This window comes from Drosophila elegans, unplaced genomic scaffold (genome assembly GCF_018152505.1).
Source record: "Drosophila elegans isolate 14027-0461.03 unplaced genomic scaffold, ASM1815250v1 contig_520, whole genome shotgun sequence".
In the NCBI taxonomy this organism is placed as follows: domain Eukaryota; kingdom Metazoa; phylum Arthropoda; class Insecta; order Diptera; family Drosophilidae; genus Drosophila; species Drosophila elegans.
This window is the reverse complement of record NW_024545903.1, coordinates 4,471,224-4,494,911: the sequence shown is the minus strand read 5'-3', so window position 1 is coordinate 4,494,911 and position 23,688 is coordinate 4,471,224. Positions and strand designations below refer to the sequence as shown.

General features: G+C 39.7%; 3 protein-coding genes across 4 annotated transcripts in view; 1 reads left to right on the top strand and 2 right to left on the bottom strand.

Annotated features, from left to right (window-relative positions):
• LOC108145475 (zwei Ig domain protein zig-8) overlaps positions 1 to 5,990 on the bottom strand; it is a 51,781-nt gene extending 45,791 nt beyond the window's left edge. For both annotated transcript variants that reach the window (XM_017270929.2, XM_041709855.1), the window contains exon 1: positions 5,282 to 5,990. In XM_017270929.2, the coding sequence (XP_017126418.1) occupies positions 5,282 to 5,366 (85 nt within the window). In that variant the 5' untranslated portion in view covers positions 5,367 to 5,990. The remainder of the gene's footprint in view (positions 1 to 5,281) is intronic.
• A 5,127-nt stretch (positions 5,991 to 11,117) lies between these two features.
• On the bottom strand, positions 11,118 to 11,976 carry LOC108145476. Its single transcript, XM_017270930.1, has 2 exons — positions 11,898 to 11,976; positions 11,118 to 11,710 (listed from the first exon to the last, which is right to left on the bottom strand). Exons 1-2 carry the CDS (start codon positions 11,965 to 11,967, stop codon positions 11,118 to 11,120), a joined length of 663 nt encoding a protein of 220 aa, XP_017126419.1. The 5' UTR covers positions 11,968 to 11,976.
• A 7,021-nt stretch (positions 11,977 to 18,997) lies between these two features.
• Positions 18,998 to 20,315, top strand: LOC108145345 (putative gustatory receptor 57a). Its single transcript, XM_017270735.2, has 2 exons — positions 18,998 to 20,143; positions 20,199 to 20,315. Exons 1-2 carry the CDS (start codon positions 18,998 to 19,000, stop codon positions 20,313 to 20,315), a joined length of 1,263 nt encoding a protein of 420 aa, XP_017126224.2.
• The last annotated feature ends 3,373 nt before the right edge of the window (positions 20,316 to 23,688 follow it).

The following is a 23,688-nucleotide window of genomic DNA, read 5'->3' as shown; positions in this document are numbered from 1 at the left end:
GGCCACACAGACAATTTTTGGTTGTTTCCTGCTAGTTGGTTGCCTTAAACATGCTTATTTCGGCATCCTTTGCTCTGTATCCTGTGTACAAACTCCGTCTCCGACTTCACTATAACCCCACAGTCCCCCGCTCGATTGTGTGAGGAATTTTTAATAAAAGCGGCTCAGACGGGCTCGAGGATAGGCGGCTCAAAGCAACATCTCATGTAGGTTACTGGCACGCCCCGGGAAAAACAGCAAAGGCATCGCAGCTCAGACCACCACGTAAACTTTGTCCTAAGCACGTGTGACGTGTCCCGGTGTTAATAAAACGAATTTTACTTGGGAAATCATTGGGGCCTACACGATTTTTAGTGGCGCGCAACTGGTTTATGTTGCTCCTGTGGATTTATCGACATCTCAAAACTTATAGCGAGTATATCCGTTTTACGACCCTTGTCTGTCTGTCTGCGAGTGTTTTGGTTCAATTTGGGTTGCCACTTTGGCTAAAGGCTTTAAAATAAAATCGAGCTAAAAGCTGAGAGAAAGCGCAGCTGGTGAAGAGTTTTCGATTGTGAAGTGCTTTTTAATAGCCGAGTATTCTGGCTCAAGGCTGTTCGGTGGTCGTAAAAACAAGCCCAAACAATGCCAGGAGTCGAAACGAAGAGGGGGCCCGAAGCACTCTAGTTTGAGCTAATTTATGTCAGCATATAATTTGCCCGACAATAAACAAAACAATTCGCAACCATGCTTGGACTCTGAAAATTAGTTCACATCAAATGCATAAATTTTCTTCTTTCTCGGCTGACGAAGTTTTCTCTGCTCTTCTCTATAGTTACGTGACCGAAATAGTTGAGTTCAGCTAGAAAACTCTGTGCCAAGTGAATCAAAAAATAATGCTCATATATGTATTTACGCACTGCCTCACATATTCCGCGTTCCGCATCCCCAGAAGCATAGCTCCGGTTGTGGCAAAATAAAAACAATTTTCATTTATATTTTCCTGACGAAAACCTAAAAAACAAACAACAAAAGCACACACTCAAGGGGCCGAAGAGGCAACAACACAACCTTGCTTGCAACATATAACACACAAAAACCTTGGCTGTCATATAAATGTCAAATCCATAAGTGTTATTTATAAAAAAATAATCTTGGCGGTTTGACCTGCCTAGAAATGTGGGCGAAATAAGATAACCCCTGGATTTGCCTACAAAAATATATACTTTTGATGTCAACAACTTGCGAAACTTTTCGACATTTCTCGGCACAAAACTTTGAAGCAGCAGTTTAATTAAGAAACTATTTGACAGTACTTAACTACTGAAAATCGATTGCAAACGTTGTGAATCCTTCATATGAATAGTTAATAAGTTGTGTGCATATATAACATTAAAATTAAACAAAAAAAAATTAGAAACTGTTGCAAGTTAAAAATTTAAATATTAAAATCATATCATGGTATTAGTATTATTATTATTTTCTCAAAAACAATTGTTATTTTTTCAAGATACACAATTAAAGATAAAAACAACTCTAAATCACGATTAAATAAATATTACACACAATAAGTATGATCAAAAAAATGTGTTGTATATGTTGTAAGTTGAATCTTTTTGTATTTAAAACTAAAAAATCGTTTTAAAACATTTTTCTTTTCGTATTAATGTGATAGTAGATTTTAAACTGAGGACATGTACCGAATTTTTTAGCATCAAACCTACCATATTATATATTATTTAAAAGCCAGTTTCAACAGCTTTACACCACTTCATGTAGTCCTTGATCATCCTTGACTGAAGCCCCTCGTCAATTAAATGATTAATGACACTCTTTGAGCTGCTCTCTAAACTCCGTATGCAAAACGTAGTCTGGAGCCCTTCCGGTTGAACTTTTAGCCACACATTTATCACAAATTCATGTAAAGCCATATGCCATTTAAATCAACAACAGAGAAAGTTTATTTCTTGGAGCGGCTTTTGAGAATAAAAAATATGTGTATTTTGTACCCATATCTATGTGTGCAGGGAAAATATGAAGAAGAAATCAGGTCTGCCGCCCACGACCAATGAATATTGTTTGTCGGCCTTGAAGAAGCCGCTGGGTTTTTCCCCGAAGCAAGTGTGAATAACCTGGACCCGCCGGCAAATAGATCCTGCGAACCCTTGAGTATGTGCTTTGCATACTTTGAGGCGCCTCCGCAGAACTCGGCGAATGGAAATGGATGAATGTGCGTGCTGTTCGGCATTTGTCTGGGCCAATGCGTCGGTTCATTCATCAGTCTGACACCGCTGAATGATGTGCTCCGCCCATTGGCAATCACTCCACAATCAATTATTTTTATGCCGCTCCACAGGCGCATAACTTCAGCATTAACTGGACTCAACGGGAAATCACGTCAGCTATTATCTTTTCTCTGCTCAATCAATAATTTTTCCCTTTTTAGCATCACGAGAAATATTTACAAAAATACTTAATAGCGACTGGGCAAAAATTCGCGACATGCGAGCTGTGTGGTAAAAAAAGGGAAACCCGTTTGTTTGCCTTAAATGGCAAACAGCTGTGCAAATAAGTGCAGTTTTGCATACAGCGTGACACGCACATACAAACATCCAAACCGCAAGGGCAAAATTTATTTATTAATAAACCAGAAAACCAAATAACATGAGACCGCGAAAGGACACGATCGAAACTTTTATGAATTCATTATGGAAATATCTGCCAAAATTTATCGAGTTTTCCCTGTCAATTAATTTGAGGAAAAGAAACAAAACTTCCCATCTCTGTGCAAACAAACATGCAACAAAATTTATATATTCATTTTTTCAATAAAAACTTTTTTTGGACATGCAAATACCATTTTTTAATTATTGGTCTATTGGACCAAAAAAAGATTCCTTAAAATATCATAAAGCCTTTCTGTCAAAGTTGGCAATTTAAAAATCATAAAGACTATTAGGTTTAAAAATATATATATATATATATACGAATAATATTTATACAAGGATAAATATTAAAACACACTGACATTGACGATATGCAACTGAAATATATTGTAAACAATTAAGATTGCAGGCACCGCTTACAACTACCCTGAATTATTTATTACTTAGCATATTAAGTTATTTTATCACAACAACTACAACATGACGAGATTATTTAATAAATATACCTTTTGTTTCTGCTATTTCCACATTCATATTAAAATCCATAATCATATAATGAAAACATTACTAGGGTAATATAATTATCATCATTATATCTATGGCCATTTTACCTAAATTTATCAGTTTAGCAAAAACAAAGGGTCTTAGCAGAATGCATTCCCCAATGATGCGCCAGGAATTTGCTTGGGTTTCGTGCCTTTCTGCAGATTTTCCATTGCCAAGATGAGTAATTTCTGTTTGTCTGTGCCTAACCAACTTCAAGTAGCTTTTAGCCAAATGAAATGGCCAGACAGATGCCAGAAGGCCAACAAAATGGGCGAGTGGAAGGCGAACTGGCAAGTCAAAGAAAAGCAAGACAAGGGAAACAATTTCGCAAAAGTGAATTGCATTCGGAAAGTATTTCATTTGAAAATTACAAAGCCCAGACGAACCACTGCCAAGGCAAATGATGCAAAATTGTATAAAAATGCAATTTACTGTTTTCAGAAATGACAAACGGCGGCTGCAAAACGGAGAGCAGAAAATTTAAAGCTGAAAGCTGAAAGCCAGCGAGCAGACAGCTAAAACCAGAAACTGAAAACCCAAAAGCCAAACACAATTGCAATAGTTTCGTGTGTCAACTGCAACATGCCACATGTAACGCAGCAGCAACATCAACAGCAACATCAACAGCAATTGCAACTGCAGCTGCAGCCAGCAGCGTTTTGGCCCTGACCAAGCTTCAACAGCATTTTCCAAGGGTCTGTCGCTCGTTAGTATTTGTTAGTTTTTGCTTTATATTTTATTTTGCCACAATTCTATCTCAAACGCGGTGGCTGTGCGTGCCTCCCATTTGATGCATTGAAAGTGAGACTTCTGGCCCAGTGTTGGGAAGTATTATACGAAACTGTTTGCCCAGCCCACACTCGCCAACTCACACGTTGCATGTGGCAGCCGCACTCTGCGGTTCGCCATTCATCCCCAGACCCTTCAAACGGTCGCTGGACCAACCTTGATGATGGCGAATCTAGGACTGGGACTAGTACTAGGACTGGGTCATGACTGCACGGGAAATAAAACTCGTATCTGCACTTAAGTATTGAGCTCTTGATTGCACAGCACTTTGTGCATTAAATGTTCAATTTAAACTCATTGGGTCATAATTGCACAGTAATTAATAACCATATTTGCATTTAAGTATTAAACTCTTGATTTAAATGTTTGATTTGAAAGCCGGTACACGAAAACCACATATATAATATGGCAACATTAAATGGACTGTTTATCAATAATTTATCTTACTAAAACAAATTGAAGTAGAATTTTATACCAATAATTATGGTTATTTTACAGTTGGTCTTAAACATTTAATTAAAAACATATATCGGCCAACAAAGGCGATCCGATTGAATTCAATTTAACCCCATTAAACAACGACAATCAATAAAATAATGTTAAATTGATTTCACAATAAAGTCTGCCAAAGCCCAATTATATAATATGGCCTCTGCCAATTTGTGTAGCTGTAGCTTATAACTTTAAACTTAAAGTTTGTAAATAAATAAAAAAATGTTTGTTTTTTTAACTTTGTAACACTCATTCAGTTAAGGAAACATAAATGTTGCCAACGTGTGCTGTAAAAACAGTTCTATTATTTTGCCAAGCTCTGAGTTAAGTAAAAGTAAAGATTTACATAAGGAAACCTAAAAAAACGAAGGTAAGGATATATATAAAAAAAAAACTGACTGTCATTATTTTTCCTCTGTGTATGCTTCTATTTGGCCTGAACGTTTGTGGGTTCTCCGCTTTTGGGGCTCACACACAGATGGGCACTAAATGCTTTCACCTTTTGACTTGCGCCAGAACAAACAGAGACAAAAGGGGAAACTTTTCCGACTTTGTAACGAAATTAAAATTCTTAGCACAAAAATTAAAGAATTTCAATTCGCATTCTGCCCACACCCCCAACCGCTCCGGAACGCCCATGTTTTCCGGAAATTAGAAGGCGACAAAGGAAAACCTTCGAGAGGGTTTGCATGGGGCCACTGGGTCGGGGGCAATTAGAACTGCCAGCGCCTGGCGCAAACAAATTAAATTTAATTCGAAATTAAATGAAAATAAATTGGATTATTTAATTAAAAAGCCCGACGACTCACCTCTGAGCAGGACCATCGACAGCAGCAGCAGCCAGCCGATGAGCCAGTTGAGTAATCCGAAATTGGCTCTGGATGGCAGGGACATTTTGCTGCTGTATCTGTGGTTGTTATCCGCAAGTTTATTGTTATTACGCTTGTAGTCGGCACGCGATCCGCCAGCACGGGGGAGGACTTGGCTGGTCAACTAACGATTCCGTCAAATTAGAGCCGGGCCCAACTCTCGGCTAAGCTCTGCCTGGGGAGCAATGAAAGTGTATTCTCGGCTTGGCCCTGTTTTTGGTTCGCTTTCACTAAGAGTTTTCCTTTATTTTTTGTTTTTTTTTTTTTTGGGTCTTTCTGGTGTTTTGTTTTGCTTAAACCGTTTTACACAACTTTTTTTTTTGGGTTGGGGGAGTGTAGGTTGGTTAAAAGGTTTTAACGGGCTCTGAACACTTCAAACAGATCGTAAGCCCAAAAGCCACTAAGTAGGCAACACTCGGAGGGGACTCTAATTTATAGCACTGGTTCACTTTACAGTGGTGGTTGGTTCAGCTCATTACTGGGCCCATGCATGTGGCTATTGCATTTTAATCGCCCGTCATTAATTCGCCATTAACACGCAGGCCTGTAGACTCATTAGGCCTGACACCCTCCACACAACACAAGTCTGACAAAATATTTGGCTAAAATTCCGCGCACATAAATCAAGAAACGCGTGCTTCGCTTTCGAGTCGCAGGATGGAACTGAATAGTAATCGGAGCTCGTGCAGCCAGTGGTATGACGAATGCTCCACATTCGGCTGCCTTCGGCACTCGGCCCCATTCGGCCAAGGGCTAAGAGCGAAGAGAGAAAGCGGCAAGAGAAATGCTCTCTTCAGCCGGGTTATTGGAGCACGAAATTGCTTAGCAACTTTTGAGTGGAGCTATTAAGACTCTTTGTTTGTTTATTGCAAGTGCAATTCCAGGCACTCACACGTTATTGCCTTTTCATTGAAATATTTGTAAATAATGCTTTTTCCCATACCTTAGGTTGATAATTTCCACATTCAACCATGTGAATTTTCATATGGATTTTTTATCACTGACTTCTCAAAACATGAAATTTTTTAGGTTTTATAACAAATTTGTGCAGCTGTATAGAGTAGGTATGACTCTGGTTGAATAACATTTAGTAAGCAATTTTTGAACGTGACTTTTTATTATTTATCCTGTATGTGTACATTGATATTTTGGGTTATAACTAATAAAGTATTTAAAAATGTTACAAGCTAAACGCAAATGAAAAACTTGCAATTTTTCTATAAATATGAAATATTGAAATTCAAATTTTAGATCAATAATAATAAAAAGAATATTTAACTCAATAAACCATATTTTATGGAATACCTTAGGATATTAAACAGTAAGAAAAGCCAAGGGAATATATCCTGGCGTAGGTCAGTTAAGACACCGTATAAGAGTTCGCTCTTATACGCGCTGAGGGTGAAGAGAAAATTTCCCCGCGCTTGAAATTGGTTTCAGCTCTAAGTTTCCAGCAGTTTAATCGACCAAAAAAGAATTCATTTTTAATTAATGCTCGTAATTAGCAGTTTTTTTGTTTCCACCTCCCTTCGGCGGTTTTATTGTCGGCACTCATCCCCCAGCCACGTACACAAAGAAAAAGCACACACGAGAATTTCAATCAATGGCGAAACTTTTAATTACAAGTCAATTTAATTTTGAACAAACAAACAGATCAAATGCACTCGATAGCCCCCGCCGACCTCCCCGCCGTTGATCAAGCCGAAGCGTTTAAATCAATTAAATTAATTAGCGACTGTGAAATATATTTGCAGATTGGACTGAACTTTTTTCCAGCTGATTATATTTAATTAATTGGTCCAGCTTTTGGCTTTCCCAGCTTACGACTGGCCCACTTCCCACATCCCACTGCCTATTGCCCAAAGTCGGACTGTATTGGACGGACAGTTCCAGTATTATGCAATCAACTTGCGGACGCGGACTTATAAACACCCCACAACCAAGGTCGCCGCAATTAGCGCCCCAAAAGCGATTACACCATTCGATAGACGATAGACACTAAGGCAGGAGCTTTGGGGGGGGGGGGGGCGTGGCGTGGTAGGGGCACGTGTCAATCGCAAGCCGATTATAGATAAAGTAAAAGGCGAAAAAGCAAAATCAGTAAACTTTTTAATTGAAACAATTTGTAAAATTTTGCCCAATACCTTCCCATCCCACATCCATCTTGTCCGCCAGAAATAAAGAACAGAACAGACAAACTTTCAGGTCTCGCTTTTAATCTTCCTTTTCGGGGCCTTGAGCGCTCAATCCACCTGACAGAAGCCCAGTTCCCCCTATTTCCCGTGATTTCTTTATTGAATTACCCGGCTGCTTTAACGGAGGGGTAGTGACAAAACAATAGGAAAAGGCTCCGCTCCGTATTGATTTTCTATATTGACAAACAAGGAACTCCCCAAAAATTCGACAAATCTGGCTCCGTTTATGTTCCAGATTCGTTTGCCACATCATTATTCCAATCAGAGACGCACGCTCGGCTCACAATTGGATTTGGATTCGGATATGGATCCGGAGTAAAGGGGAGGATGATTCTGGGGGTGAACAAACAAATCAAAAATCTATTAAGACGTGCGATGCGGCATATTCAGGCCCAGCCGTTGTCCCTGCGGTCACGTGTCGTCGCGAAGTTGCAATCGTGCACTAAAAAAAACAGACTGAGCTTGTACTTTCAGTTGTGTTGAGGTAACTGAAAGCTGTGCATAACAAGAACAAGTATAGACAAAATAGTTAATGCAAATGTTTAATCCATTAACAATTATAATAAGGGACTTAAGTGTGCAAATAGTATTTTGAGAATATATATGAATGTTACATATTTTATTTATGTGCAAATATTTTTTGAATATATATTTGAATAATAAATTTTTATTTTTTTGTTGGAGTCATAACCAAATTTTCAAAATGCTCTTATTTCAATTGTTTCTAATTCTTTTTAAATTTCTGGTTGGTTTATTAGTTATGATACTTTACTTTATTTGTCTTCGGTCACAAGAAAACGATTTTTTCTTAATTCTAAAGAAATTGCGGTCGGAGATAGTTTTTTGTGGTTTGGAGTCGAGGACCGTAAGTTAAATCCATCCAATTTTAATTGTGTTTTTTTCCGGTGTATAGATGTACCTCGACTTCTGTTGACAACAAGCCAGATGTGGAAAAACCATAACTTTCGTTTTGGGGGAGTCAGGGCTGTGTCCCTGGTTCTCAAGCTGGAACTGGAGCTGGAGATGGCTTCATTAGGAGTGCAGCGGCGGTCGAGATGACCCCTTGGAGGGCAGGAGTGGGCGGAGGAGGCGGGATACGAGGGTGGCAAGTGCCATTAATTGAAATGCCAAGCAACAGCTCGTTGGGGCAACGAGGCATGACCAAATTACGGCCGCACACACACACGCGTGCTCGTCACCCCACTTCTGGCCTGCAACTTGTTTATACTTTCGAGATGAATTTGATTGCGGGTGTGAGAGGCCCCCATCTCATCGGGGAAAACCTATAAAACAAAGGAAACCAAAGCAAGGAAAACAAACGGAAAAGGGAAAAAGAAATGAGCGGCAGTGCAATAAAAATCAAACCCGCATAATTTAACACAAGTGCGCGCACTCTTCACAGCTGACTCGAAGCCACCGGGGAGAAAGGAAAGAAAGTGGGCGGATTTGGGTGGATTTGGGGGCGGTGGCGCTGAATAAATGCGTGTGTGACGACACTCAGGGCCTCCGCAAAACATCTCAATTATTTGTTGACTTCGGAATGCCCATCCTGCCACACTTTCGCCCGATTTTATTATCAGGCCCGCAACATCAACATTAACATTTAAAACAATTTTCAATGTTGTAAAAAGCAACTGTAAAAATGCTTGCAAAAGACCAAGGCCAGAGGAGCATTTACTATTTGTATTTCATCCCCTCACAATTCACACGCCTGCATACTTAATGCCAACAACAATCACAAGGAGCAGCACATCTGCCCTCGAACTCTGACCCCCTCTCCCTCCTCCCTCCCCTCCCTCCCCTCCCCGCCCAATATGGAAAATCACTGGGGGAGCTACCAAGTAAGCCACACAACAGTTTCCCTTATCGCTCAAATGTCATCGACTGTCGGCAGTTTTTGGCTTTCGCTTTCGCTTTGGGTTGACTTCAGTTTTTCGGCTTTGCTACTACCCAGAATACCAACCCCCTCTGGCCATTTTCCACCCCCGCCAACCCGAGAAGGGCGTTCATTTGTGAAATTCTAGCCATGCCCAGGGGCGGCACTTGCGGCATTTAGTTAGTAATTTAGCGCATTTAGTACGCAATTTCTGGCAAAGGCTTAGGAGGGGACCACCAACTGCCCTTCTGGGGTCATGGCCCCGGTCATTAAGCTGGCTTTCTCTGCGCTGCTAAAGTGCAAAATAATTGTAGTTTTGCTGCTGATTCGCTCATGAATATACAAGCACACAGTCGAGTTTCCTTAAGCCGAATTTTCGGCAAAGAAAACAAAATGATATAAGGAAATTTGTAACCAAAGCTTAATCTATGAAACCAATACAAATTTGTCTATAAAATATAAATTATTTCAAAAATATAAGTTAAACTTAGTTAAAAATATCTTTTAAAATAAGATCTTTTAAGAGCGATAAGTATGCGCAAATAAAAACTTATTACGAATTCAATGTATAAAAATTATGCTAACTAAAATGAATTATCAAAACAACCTTTTTTTGGGATATATATAATTAAGCATTTAAATTAATACAAATAATTTAATAAAGTTCTTAAAATAAATGCAACGTTTGTACCTTACAAAAAATTTAATACAACCATTTTAAAACTTTTTTCATTAGGACATTGTGTATTTTCTTTGTTCCAGTTCAATTTACTTTATAGAGTTTTGACTGTCATTACCATATGTACGCTTTGAGAAAGTCTCAATGGCCGTTTGAAGAGGCAAAGATATGGTAATTTGAGTTTGGTCGTGTCGCTGCCGCACTTTAATCACTGACTACTTTTTCAGACCATGACAGAACTTTCCAGGCATTAACATAAATAATAAATGGTCCCTAATGCAACTCCTGCTTAAGCATTGACAGACACTGGGATCAGACAATAACATAAACACTGCATTTAGCTTCGTCGTGAAAGAAGATTCAAAGTTGTGGGTAGAGGTCCTCGGACCACATAAATCCAAATATCCAAATCAATAAGCGGAGCCGAAGAAAATGCCGGAAAGGGGGTGCCGTTGACATCGGCTAGTGTTAAAGTTAATAAATTGTGGCCAAGGAGGATTTATGTGGCCGGGCCGCTGCCCTCGACGGCAATGACATTTCAATGTTTACATAAGGACCGAAGGCAAAGTAAAGGGGAAGTGGGAGTGGCACACTGCGTGCCTGCCCGTTTGTATTAATAACCATTCTGCCACTGCGATATGCGTGACGCTGCAAATGGGCACACAGAGGAAAAATATTGGACCAAAAGAAAACGGATTTAACAGGCTCCAATTACAAAGAAGAATTTTCCATCGTTTATTTAGGGCGAGGTATATGAACAAACCTTCTTTTCTCTCGGTGCCTTCGTGTGTGTCACATGCGATAGCGTGTGTGTTTCGTTTTCGATAGCGAGTTCACTTTCCCCGCCAAATGTCTTTCGATGAAGCCCAGAGTGCATGTCAGCAAATCATAAAATATGTCAATCCAGGATTTCTCCAAGTCATCCGACCATTAATAAGGGCCAACCACGAAATTCGGAACAATTTAATTTTAATAAACTAATCGAAATCAATAAATAAGTTAACTTAAAGTAGGGCTTGTGTTGGCTTAGAGCCTATGCCTGCGGTACTTTTTCAGTGACGGGCGGTGAGATGAACGACGTTTGGTGGTCGCAGAACGCAATGTTCCAGGTCGAATTTGCAGCTGACGCCTGCGACGTCCTTTAGAGAGGACGATGCAGGTGATTCCAGGATTGCCGGTACCGGTACCTGTAGTAGTACCTGTAGTAGTACCTGGAGAAGTAGTTAGTGAAGTTGTAGTAGGTGAGCTAACGCCAGTAGTAGTATCCTGTCTCCATTGCCCTTCATCCATGTCATCATTGCTCCTTCCATTGATCACCTCTCCGTCGACACTGCGGCTATTAAAGCAGATCTCCTGGGCGGTGCCGGTGCTGCTTGAATTCGTTGAAGAGGCGGTGGAGTTCAGCAGACTGGTAAGGTAGTCAATCGTCACATTCGAGGTGACCACATCGAACAGAATGGAGCCGCCCACTCCTTTGGTGATGCCCAGGGCAAATCCACTGAGCCCGGCCAAGGCAGAGGCTACCGATCTTCCAGCTTCAGAATGCGTGTCTATGCCGGATTCCCTCAGAGCTCGGCGAAGTTCCCTTCCAGACAATGGGCGAAGGGCCAGGCGACGAGCTGCAGATGGATAAAGGTAAATTCAGTTAGCCAAATAATTGATTCCAATTTGGTCTTTAAATTTGAATTTAAAATTGCGGTATTCTTTCCCTTAAAAAAAAGAAACGTTCATATTTCATAAGCCACTTTTCACATAGGCTGGATTTTTGGTAGGATTTTAATAAGTAGTTACACTTTCACAACTCACCTTCTACACCGGCACTGATGCACGCGGTGATGATGAGTAGGCCAAATGTCAAATACCCAAACGATTTCATCTTCCCGACGATCTTTCACGTAATCGCGTAGAAACCCAACTGAAACAGCCGACGGGTTCTGCTTCACTTTTATCTGTGACGAGAAGCCAAAGAAAGTTTCAAGCTTTGCATATGCAAATTCCCAAATTCCGCAGAAAAAAATGATTTGACCCCAGACGGGGCTGCGACCCCAAAACTGGTTTTATTAGGACCATTAATAAGAATAATGATAATGCTTAAGCGTGACTTCTTCGTTTAAAAATCACAGCCAATCTGGAGGTATTGCGACTTATAAAGGTTTTTTTGATATAAAAAAATGTAGTTCTAAAATCGGAAGAAATAGTTTGAACGCCTAATTAATAAAAGGTTTATAAAAAACATTTAACATTCGAATCCAATAATTTTTAAATTACTAAATTAGTTTTAAGTGATTAGTTAATTGGAACAATACTTACTTTCAAGATGGAATCCAGCTCGATTAAAAAGCGAACATTATTTAATGCTGTAACTTATATACAAATTATGAAGATAAGTATGACCAAATTTAAGCATTCAAACATGAACTTAATTGTAATATTTTTTTAGGCGTAGAAATGTCTATGGGACCGACAATAATTTATAAAAATGTATTAGATAGCTCTTAGTTATTATTGTAATAAACAATACAAGTTATATCTGAATTGGAGTTGCCAGAATCAAAGCATATCTCCCTAATCGAACCACTGTTCGCTGAAACATTGCTCTGTTCGACCTCGGTTATATTGGCAGTTATGACGTCGTAAATAAAGACGCCAGTGAGGGCCTTGCCCAAGCCCAGGGCAAAGCCAGAGAGGGCAGCGAAGCCACTGGAAACTGATCGACCCTCCGGCAAAGAATTCTCCAGTTCTTGAATCTCCGGTTGTCTCAGGGGTCGCAACCTTAGCCGCCTTGCTAAGTGAGAAGAGAAAATTCATTAGTTGATGGGCTTCGTTAAGGTGGATCATCATTTCTACCCAAGGGATTGCCTTTGCAATTCAAAAGAACAATCAGGCCCATCAAGAGCAGCCTCGTCCACTTGTGGCTGCTGCTCATCTTGCTCCAGGAAACTTGTCTTGGCCCGACCTCAGCATTGATTTATATGCCTGGGCCAAGTCTTTAGAACTCATTTGCATAAACACTAATCACCGACATGACAGCCAATCAGTCATTCCACACGTACACATATGTTTATACCTCGATACTCCCATAAGCAGGCAGATTTCTTTATTTTGTTTTTTTTTTTTGCTAATCAAGCACTTTCACTTTGCTTGATATGAATATGGAAACTTGGCAAATGAGCAGCACAGAGGGCGAAAGCAAACCTGATGCTAGGTCGACAGTTTTTGCATTTATCAAAGGCGCAACAACAACAGAAATTCCTGTGACCAACTGACCTGCCAATCGAACCGTGTCACAAGGTGCTCCTCACCAGAGAAACCCAGAAACGAGTCTTATGCAACAGCGGCAATACATTTGTTCTCGTTAGGACTCTTACTTTTTATTTAAGACCTTTAGTTCTGATACCCTTACGAAGGGATGTTGTATTTTTAGAAAGAGTTTAGGTTGTTTCATAAGTTGTAGAACAAACTTATAGATAGAAGAACATTTTATGTTTAAAAATAAAAAAATTAATATATAAACTTAGATTAAAAAAATAAGAAAATATATAACAAACATTATTGTTCATGCAATGTCCTCTTAACGAGGTAACATTCATCATGCAACATTTATCAATTATCAAACTTTGTGACGTGAAGTAGTTATACAATTGTCTTAACAACAAACAATACAAATTAAACAACATTTTTTCATTCGCTCTGCTGCAGCAAAAATTATAAATCATATTTCCTATTGTAGCGTGTAGTTTGAAAGATTGTTAAAAAAGAAGTCTTTATTAAGTCAAATGTAAAATCATTGTAATCTTACTTTATCCAGAGACAATAATCTTTTTACTATGCATCACTTATTTTTAAGTTTTGTTTAAAATACGTGACGTCTTCTTCTTCTTTAACATTATACTTACAAATCTGTTAAAACAAGCCATAAGAGCATTCGGTTGGGTAACCCGTGAATCGACTGCTTCAACTGAACCTAATTTTTGCGAGCTCTTCTTGTGTTGACTATAAATTCAGATTTTGTGGCTCGGCGGAAGTATTAAGCTGATTTTATGGCTTACAACTGCATACTTAAATCTGTTTCCAGGCCAAGCCAGCGCCGAGTAGGGAGTGTTGTCTATCCCATTTGGCAAGCGATACGCAAGCGGTCCCCGGGTGCACTCTTATTTGCCACGTACAAGTTGTGAATGGCCGGGCAAAGTGGCGTATAAAAAGTTTTAGTTGCAGCTTTGTCAGACATTTGCTTTTTAAAATGGCTTAAAGCTGACATCTGCCAATTGTCGGCGAAGTTTTGGGCTATGGGCCCCTAGGAGAGGAAGATATAATGGAACTGATTCGCAACTCCCTCTGGTCTTTACTTTGGAGGACATTAAAACTGTCAAGGCGAACCAGCTGCCGGGCAACAAGTGAAACGCAGGCGATGAATGCCAAGCTGTCTGCGCACGCGAACAATGCCACTTCAACGCCATTATTAGCATAATTATGCCACGCCTGCAAGGCAATCTCCCCTATATAGATGTGGTACAACCCCGATTGTTCCTGATTTATGCCGTGGCAGCGGGCGTTGCGCTCAACATCGTTTGCAGCTCATTAATCAGTTCTGACGCACGTGGGGCTGCAAAACAAAAACCAAGACCAGCTACCGACAAGTCGTCATGTGGCAGGAAAAGTTGCCGTTTCCCTGGGAACCTGCAGCATAATCGAGTTGCCTGCCTCGAAGGCAACTTTTCGTGGCTGGAGCGCCAATACTTCCATACCGCCGGTGCATAAAGTATCGCATTTCATATAATTAAATTTTGTTCTTGACAAGCTTACCATAATTTTTTCCTAATGGACTAATTTTTAATGTTTAATAACTAACCTATAAGACAATTTGTGTATGCTTTAGTTAGCGAATATTATTATAATTATGTCAATAAGCAACATTTTAGCAATATCACATAAAAACTTTAAATAAGAATTTTACGATATATTATTGAATTCATAGTTGTTTTAAATCTTACTTTTTTATACTCGGTATTCAAACCATATATTTAAAATAAACTAATGTTATCTTTGATTAAATACTTTTTTATAAAACTGAATTTTTTTTTAATTTTGTATTTAGTTTTATTGCTGTAACGCATTTTAATGTGTATAAATGAAACTAATTCTTAAAAAAAACAATTTTGATATGGAAATTTATGGCATTTTTTATGATTTATTTGTTCTGTGTGTACTTATGTACTCCTGCTTTATTGTTATAGAACAGACTACTGGGAATTTGGAGGAGGATGAGAACTAATGTACCCAGGCCAGAGAAGCTCCCGTGGAATGCAGGGCATCTGTGCAACTTCGAGGCGTTGCGGATTGAGTGCGAGAGGTGAGTAGCTGCAGCACAATGAGCAGGCACCATAATTTCATCGCTTTTTGCTGGTTTTATGTGGCACGGCTGAGTGGTTTTTATGCTGTGCAGTGGCAGTGGCAGTGGCAGTGGCAGGTGAACCGCTTCAAATGAACATGCAGCGCGGAAAAGATGGGCCAAAGATAGTGGGCAGCATTTCTGAAGGAACTGGCGCATATTTCAGCAGCTGTGCGAGATAAAACAGCTGCGATGATAACCCTTGACTATAAATATATTTATATATATATATATACATATATCTATACGTATTATGTTCGCATAAACTTTATGCAGAACACAATTTATAAAAGGAGAAAGGAGTGCACTTACTCCACGGCCATTTGCTCGTTAACATTAAGCGTCTTTGTGCACGAACGCTGCCGACTGCCGTGTTATCACTGCTCTTTGATGGGCGGACATTTGAGAGGTTGATGGGCGGACGCTTAAAGGATGCTCTGCTCGATATATCCAATCAATGCAGGCCCATTGGCTTCGTTATGGCCAAATACGGTTATAAGTTGCATCAAAAGTTGATGGCTCCATTGTGATGCGGGCCCTTTTATTTACGATGCGATTTATGGGCACTGGAAAGGCGCCTTCTTCCCCCAACTCCATCCCGGGTGGTTGGGGGGGTCAGCATCTAATTGTGAGAACAGGAACATGCGTGGTCCGAACAGAACGTTAGTTAGCTTACCGCCATAAATCATTCTTTATTTCACTCACGCACACCATCCACAATGAATGGGCCCGGACATTAGCACCTTCTTGGCCAGCAAATCAAGTGACGTGAGTGTGTGCGTGGCCAGTAATTAATTATGGTGTTATTTAATTTAATTGTGAGCAGCATTAGGACGCACTCAGTCGGGCAATTGCTTACAAATGGGTTTCTCTTATTGCCAATTTGGTTTCCAGCTTTTAAACTCATGGTAAACTCAGTTCCTGGCTGAGGAAAAAACTATGGAATGTTACCTACTTATTCATATTTGTATACGACACAAAACTTGGGTAATAACTAACCCGTCAAAAGAAAAACCAAATATTTTTTTATTCTTTAGCTAAAAAAGAGTTTTACAAACGTAAGCTTCGAAATGGAAAGTCAAATTTTGGGAAATAATTTGTTTTGATTAACCCCAATCTGAAGCTCAGAGGTATTGGAATATGTGTAGAACAGAATGTATACCCTAAAAAACTGACACACTATTTTTAAAATATTTTTCCTTTCGATCATGGTTACGACCACTTCAAGCTGGCTTTTTCATAAACCTTTTTAAAACACTCGAAACTCAAAATTTGATTTGGCTCACTTATTGGCCTCAATCAAGGCTGACAAGGAACGGTTGTCCTTTCTGTTTTTGCCGATTTTGCCCTTTGGAGAGACAAACCCGAACCACTGACAACGAAATTTTGATGGGGGTCATGTAGAAAACTGACTGTGAATTTTCCATTTTTCCTATTTTCGGTAGTCCTCTCCAGATATGTTGGCATTTTAAATTAGCGTTAATTGAATCCATATGGGCGGAGATGTGATTTCCTTTTTTGAGACCCGGTGTTGTTTTACTTTCGGACATTTCAGTGAGTCAATCAGGCGGTTCATCAGTCAGTCAGTCAGCCAGTCAGCCAGCTGTCAGGATGTGTGTGGATGTGTGTGAATGTGTGGAAAAGGAGTTGGCGCGTTGGCGATTGACAAGGACAAATGGCCGGAAAAGTACGGGGGAGATCCTAAAAAGTACAGGCCTACGGCCCTTGAGCCAAGTAAATTTAATTAAATTGGATCCGATTGGATTTGGTAATTGCCATTGTTAATGCAAATGTGGATGCATATGTTACTGGCTGTGCGTTGAGGCGGAAGGCGATAAATAATAAATACAATTTGCAAAAAACACTAATTACAGGATTGTACTCCCGACCGCTGTAAATAGTTTCCATTAACTGATTTGGGGCGGAGTTCATGCAGATTATTCCAGCATCACTTGCTTATGCATTTCATTTATAACATTTATTTCCTAGTTAAGCTCCCAGAGGTTAATCAGCCAGAAAATCAACAGTTGCGCATAAATAATTTCGTGTTCGAATTTATTTATGTCTGTGTCCATGTGCACTGAACCACAATGTGCAACAAACAATTTATTAACCGACTCCATTCCATTCGGTTGTCATTTGCAATCATTTGACATTTTTTCATCCGGACACAGCCTAATTAATTTTACACTTCTTCCCAGCTGAATTGTCCCTTGGCGCGACTTTCTTTCGGGAATTTCATAAATATTTAATGCAAAATAATTAACAGCGACGAGAGTGGACGGGCGAAGGCGATGATTGATTGCCACCTGCTACCATTTGGACAATCATAAAATTCCCGTTAATCAAGTTTTATTAATTAAAGCCAACAAATGCGACCCACCAACTGGCCCACATCTCTGTTGATTTCACCTTCCTTGGCAAGCTGTGAATCATGCCTTATATATCACCGAACTGGCCCAGTTTGAAGGGTTGAGCTCTGTCACCGGGCATTAACAACTTTTCCCAGCTTGGCCATAATCCCTTGGATTATGGTCTTTAATCTGACTGCTTTTTCACTTTGTTTTCCCGGCTGAGGAAATTAAGTTATTCGATTTCGATTTCAGTAGTTTTATTTTCCAAATTTATCAAACAAGTAACTCGCCACAAAACCAATTTAATTGAAATTCAACTTTTCGATTAATTTGGTTAGACAGTTTTTGCGCTAACGGTCGTTTATTCTGCAAAATGCTACTTTTGAACAAACAAAAAATGGCATTTCCGGTACTGTTGCTGAATTTGTTTACCATACTAAATTTTTCCTCTGTAGATCTATGGAGCCATAAAATCTATATTAACTCCGAAACTTTTCGGCAGTAAGGTTAAGCCAAATTGCAAACACACAACTAAGAATATCTATTTGGGTACTTAACCTATTTAGAAAGAGGTCAGTAAGTACTGGCTAGTCGGGACACTCGAACATTATATTCTTACTGGTTTATGTTCAAAACATGTTTATGGTTACCGCTTTTACCGAGATTGCATACCATAGGCAATTGGACATGATAAATTGTTCATAAATTGGGAAAAGCACTTGTCAAAAGTTATCAGAAAAGTTATCAAGGTAATTACTATATTGCTTTAATGGCTGTAACTCATTTGTAAAAAATATGCACAGCAAATGAATGCAGACTTTTACTCTAAAGTTATAAATAATAAACAATTACAAAAATTAAAAATAAAAAAATTTAACTTATAATCAACTTAATTTAGTGATCTTTGTTTAAACATTAAAATAAAACATATAAAACAATGAAGTAAAATCGTTGTTTTTTTCAAACAGTTTTTTGTTTTAATGTAATTGAGATACAGTTTATTTTCTTTTATAATATTCTTGTTGTTATTAGGTGTATGGACATTTTTATATAATTAATGAGTCAAACTCATAGGCATTACTTTAAGTGCAAGAATATACAAATCGGCTTTTTGGATTTTTGTACAAAATAGAACTTTAGTTTGACAACAGTAATCCTGTGGGATGGCCGTGTTGTACCTCTTTCGCGAACCGGAAACGGTCTTCGATTGTGCCGCCTTCATTTGTGGGGTGCAGTTCACGATGGGATGCAGCGGGCACGGACCGCACTTCAATATCAGACGGTGGATGAGGGTTTACTCCCTGGCAGTGGCCATAATGGTATTAACGGGTCTCTTCAGCTCCCTGAGCGCCCTTCTGGCCGTTGAGGATGTAAAAGAACGTCTGATGAAAGCCGATAGTCTGGTCCTGGGCATTGCAGTCCTGGAATTGGTCATGTCCACTTTCGTTTTTGTGGCCACTGTGATTTCCCTGCAAATATCGGCACACCGCCATTTGGGAATCTATCTAAGATTGGCTGCCTTGGACTGCAGGCTGATTGGAGACTTTGGAGCCAATCTCAATTACAGAAAGATGCTGAGAAAGAACATAGTAATGCTGGCTGTGGTCACATCTATCTATTTGGTGGCCATCAATTGTGCTGCCATCCAGGTGGCCAGTGGTGACCGAGCTCTTTTCCTGCTATGTGCCTTCTGCTATGCGATTGTCACAGGAGGACCACATTTCACGGGATATGTGCACATGAATCTGGCCGAAATGCTGGGCATCCGTTTCCGGTTGCTGCAGCAGCTGCTCAGCCCGAAGTTTCTGGAATGGCGATTTCCGCAGGTGCAAGTTCGAGAATTGCGTATACGCCAGGTGGTGTCTATGGTACAGGAGCTGCACTACCTCGTCCAGGAAATCAACAGGGTGTATGCCTTCAGTCTTTGGTCAGCCATAGCCCACGATCTAGCCATGAGCACCAGTGAGCTGTACATTCTGTTTGGCCAGTCCGTGGGAATCGGAGGAGGCGCACCTGACCAGCAGGAAGAGGATGGGGAGGATCAGATGAGCAGATATCGAATGCTAGGATACGTGGCTCTCTGCATGATTCCGCCGCTCTACAAGCTTTTGATTGCACCCTTCTACTGCGATCGCACAATTTCCGACGCTCGAAAGTGTCTTCGACTCGCCGAGCAGATGGACAACTGCTTCCCCCAGTCGACCTCGCTGCGACCCCTGGTCAAATCCTTGATGTCCTGGCAGTTGCAGGCCAAGATCGAGTTCACCAGTGGCCTCGGGGTCGTCCTCAACCGTCGGGTCATCGGACTGGTGGGTAATGTGCAGAATATTACACGAAAGAAATTAACTCGTTTTATATAATCAGTTCACTACAATTCTGGTCAACTATCTCCTTATCCTCATCCAGTTCGCCATGACCCAGAAGATGGGTGAACAAATCGAACAGCAGAAGATTGCCCTGCAGGAGTGGATTGGAAACTAAGATGTCATTAATCTTTAGCAATTTTACATATAGGTTACCTATTTTAAATGCCTATACTTAAAGAGTATCTAGGATTTTTTTTAAATATTTATTATCCAACCGGTGGTCTTTTTGGTGATGATAAAAATGCTTTACAGTTTTAAAGATTAAAGTAATCATCGATATAAGAATGTTCAGATCTGAGCTTCTCATTAATAAATAATAACATTTCTAAGGTGAACGCAATTTTGGACTTTAATTTCTTAACTCACGAGTAACAAAATATTAGTGTTAAAATTAAATAAAAAATCTACGTTTAGTATAGCTGACTTGTAGATATCTTAAATGGTCTCGAATTTATGGCCGACCCATAGGTATTATTTATCAGGGACTAAATTAATTCTCTGCGAGTGGTTCGTTAGCATGGAAACTCCATAAATAAGTCAGCTTCCTTACCAAACTCCCAATTGCAGGCATCTGTCCAGTGTCCTGTGTCGACTGCACCCAGGAGAGCCGCCTAATGATTATTACGTTTGTCGTTTTATTTTATTTGAATTTTATGTAAATTTCCCTCACGGAATGACCTGTGGGCAGGCGGCCGTTTTATCAATGCAGTCCAACCCCTCAGGTGAAAATATCCATGGGCGTTTGCTCCCTGCTAATTTTCTGAGGCATACGGTTTCTATCGATTTTTCTGGTCAATCAGGAATGTGGCAAGGAGAAGTATTCCTCGGAAATGTCGTGACATTTTGTTTCTTTTTGTGCGATGGAATGCGATGCTGTTTTTTTTGCACCAACCATTCACACATTGATTTAATTTCGGAAATCAAAGTTGAAACATTCGCTTAAGGGACGAAACTATTATGAGTATTCCTGCGCGATCCACACGACTGTTATTACTTGAATTTACGACCATACGGCCAGCACATTGGAGGCTGACTGAAGGGGCGGCTTGGTGTATTTATGGGAAGACGGCTTTTATGCTCGTCGTAACCATTGTCCTGGACATGATGCGTAATTGAATAATATTTTTTCGCCCTCCCACCAACTCGCTCATTTCGCCGCATTCCATTTCTTTGCTGTATTCAAGTATTTTCGATTGGAATGACTGCAATTCTCGTATACGCCAATACTGATTCGCATTTATACACAAATGTTCGGTGCCATATAATTTGCAATAATTACCAACGGCCTTTTTGCCTTTCAAGAAATGTGTTCGAAATTATTGCATGCGACTAATTGAAAATTGATTGCGCCCACTTTGGACGAATAATCACCCGAATAATGTTTGCGCCAATAAAATATCGAATGTGAGACGCATAGAACATTCGCATTAAATTCAGCCTGCTATTGATGGTGGCGAAAAACCTATACAAGGCAACTAACTATAACATATTTATTTGATTTCAACAAAATAAGCAAATTTTGTCATTGGATTATTTTAGCAAATGTGGGCATTGGCTTATTTTAGTTTCAAATTATTCGGTCTAAAGGTTTAGTTTAAGCTTAAACTGTAACAGAACAAATACATTTCGTATATAATTTAATACAGGACGTGACATTAAAGCTCAATAGAACAACAAGAGAGTTGTTTAATTTCAACAAAATTAGAAAACATGTCAAAAAAAGCTTACTACTATCAATTTATATTAGTTTAATTTGCTTTTTGTAGTTTTATTGTTATTCGACAAAATGTTTTCAATGCAAGTGTTTCACACTAAGTAACACATCATATACTTATATTATATCCATTTTTAAAGTATTGTTTTGGACTACTTTTATACCCTTATGATTGAATTTAATTTAGTGTTTCATTTTTTGAGACAAAATGTTGGCCATATTACCTAATTTTAGGTCCACTTTTTGCATTTAAAATCAATATTTTTTCTGCGTCTGAGTCTAAGTCAATATGTTTTTTTAGCATAAAAAGCTTTCACTCTTTCATAAAAACAAACAGGGACCAAAAATAAATTTGAAATGATCTTTAAAGAAGCATGCTACATGATATCCCAACTCTTAATGCAAAACAAAGAAACATCCCTGGGCTGTAATACAACGTGAAGGTGGGTAAAGTCCCCTCAAACCTTCCTAAGTTTTCCCCCTGGCAAGGACTCTGGTCCGTACATATTGTTTTAGGCGAAGAATGAAAGCGTGTGGAAGCCCTAGCTCAGGCAGAGCTGACAAGCTTTTGTAATGTCCAAGCCAAAACTCATAATAACGTAACCCGCTTTACTTAACTAACTCATTTAAAAGTTTCACTAATAGCACGTCACACAGGCAGCGGCAGCACATGGCGTGTGCTTAGCCCAATTAAAATGTGGTCAGGGCTGAAGCTTTCACAGCTCGCGAGCTGCCCGCATCAGCTGGGAAAAAAGGGGGGGTTTTAGACTGGGCGTGGCTATGAGGATGAATCTGAGGCTCTGGCAGCATCTGCTTTGGCTTTGTGCACAAAAGTCGCAGCAACAATGCACAAATAGTTGAGTTTTTCACCTCGACTCCTCGACATTTTCCATTTTGGTGCTTAATTAGCAGACGTAGCAGGCGGCGACTTTTTGCACCGACGACTCTCAAACGTTTTCGCACCTGTATGTGCAAGACAATGGCAATGTGTTTACGCCCAGGGATAATGGATAATGCGAGCTGGTACAAATTAGGGTTAAGTTAGCTGACAAAAAGGATTCATTATAATTATGCGGCCCAGCGGGCTGGCACTGAGTCAGTTTGATAAAGAGAATCGGTCATTTGAAGGCATTTGTCAATAAGGAGTAGCTTATCCACATCCTTTAATTAGCTTTGTATGTTTGCCCTCACTCCAGGCATAACTGTCATTCCACTCTGCATGTGTCTTTCTATCCATATATGTATCTCCCTGTCTGTCAAGGCAATCTACATTTATTTATTTGCATAACTTCCACTTAAAGTGTCAAGCTAAAGTCGAGATACATGAGTCTTTGCAATGTTTGCTCAGCATTTGACAGTCGAGACGAGAGGAAAGAGAAGTGGGCTTCTGGGGCAGGTCGTATGCAAATATAATAGTTTCGTTATCCTTCTGGGGGGCAAACATTTAAACAGATTTGCCGGCAAATATTTGCGGCAGTGAGTTAATCAAAGACCAACTGCAATATCACGCATACAACACGTGCGCCGCGCAATGTGCATAATTGATGGGCAATCAATTAAAACGCACTTCCTTACTTCCGGGAAAGGGAAGGGCAAAAAAAGTTGTGCCCAATCTTGGCCACACCTAAAGTGCCATTGAATTGCCTTCGGGGACACTTTGAATCGGATTGTGTTTGCATCGAATCTCGCATGCAAATCCACTCAATTAAAGCAATTTCGATGCAATTTGAACGTCTAGGGTGTCGGCTTTAAATTAAAAATGCATTAAGTGCGA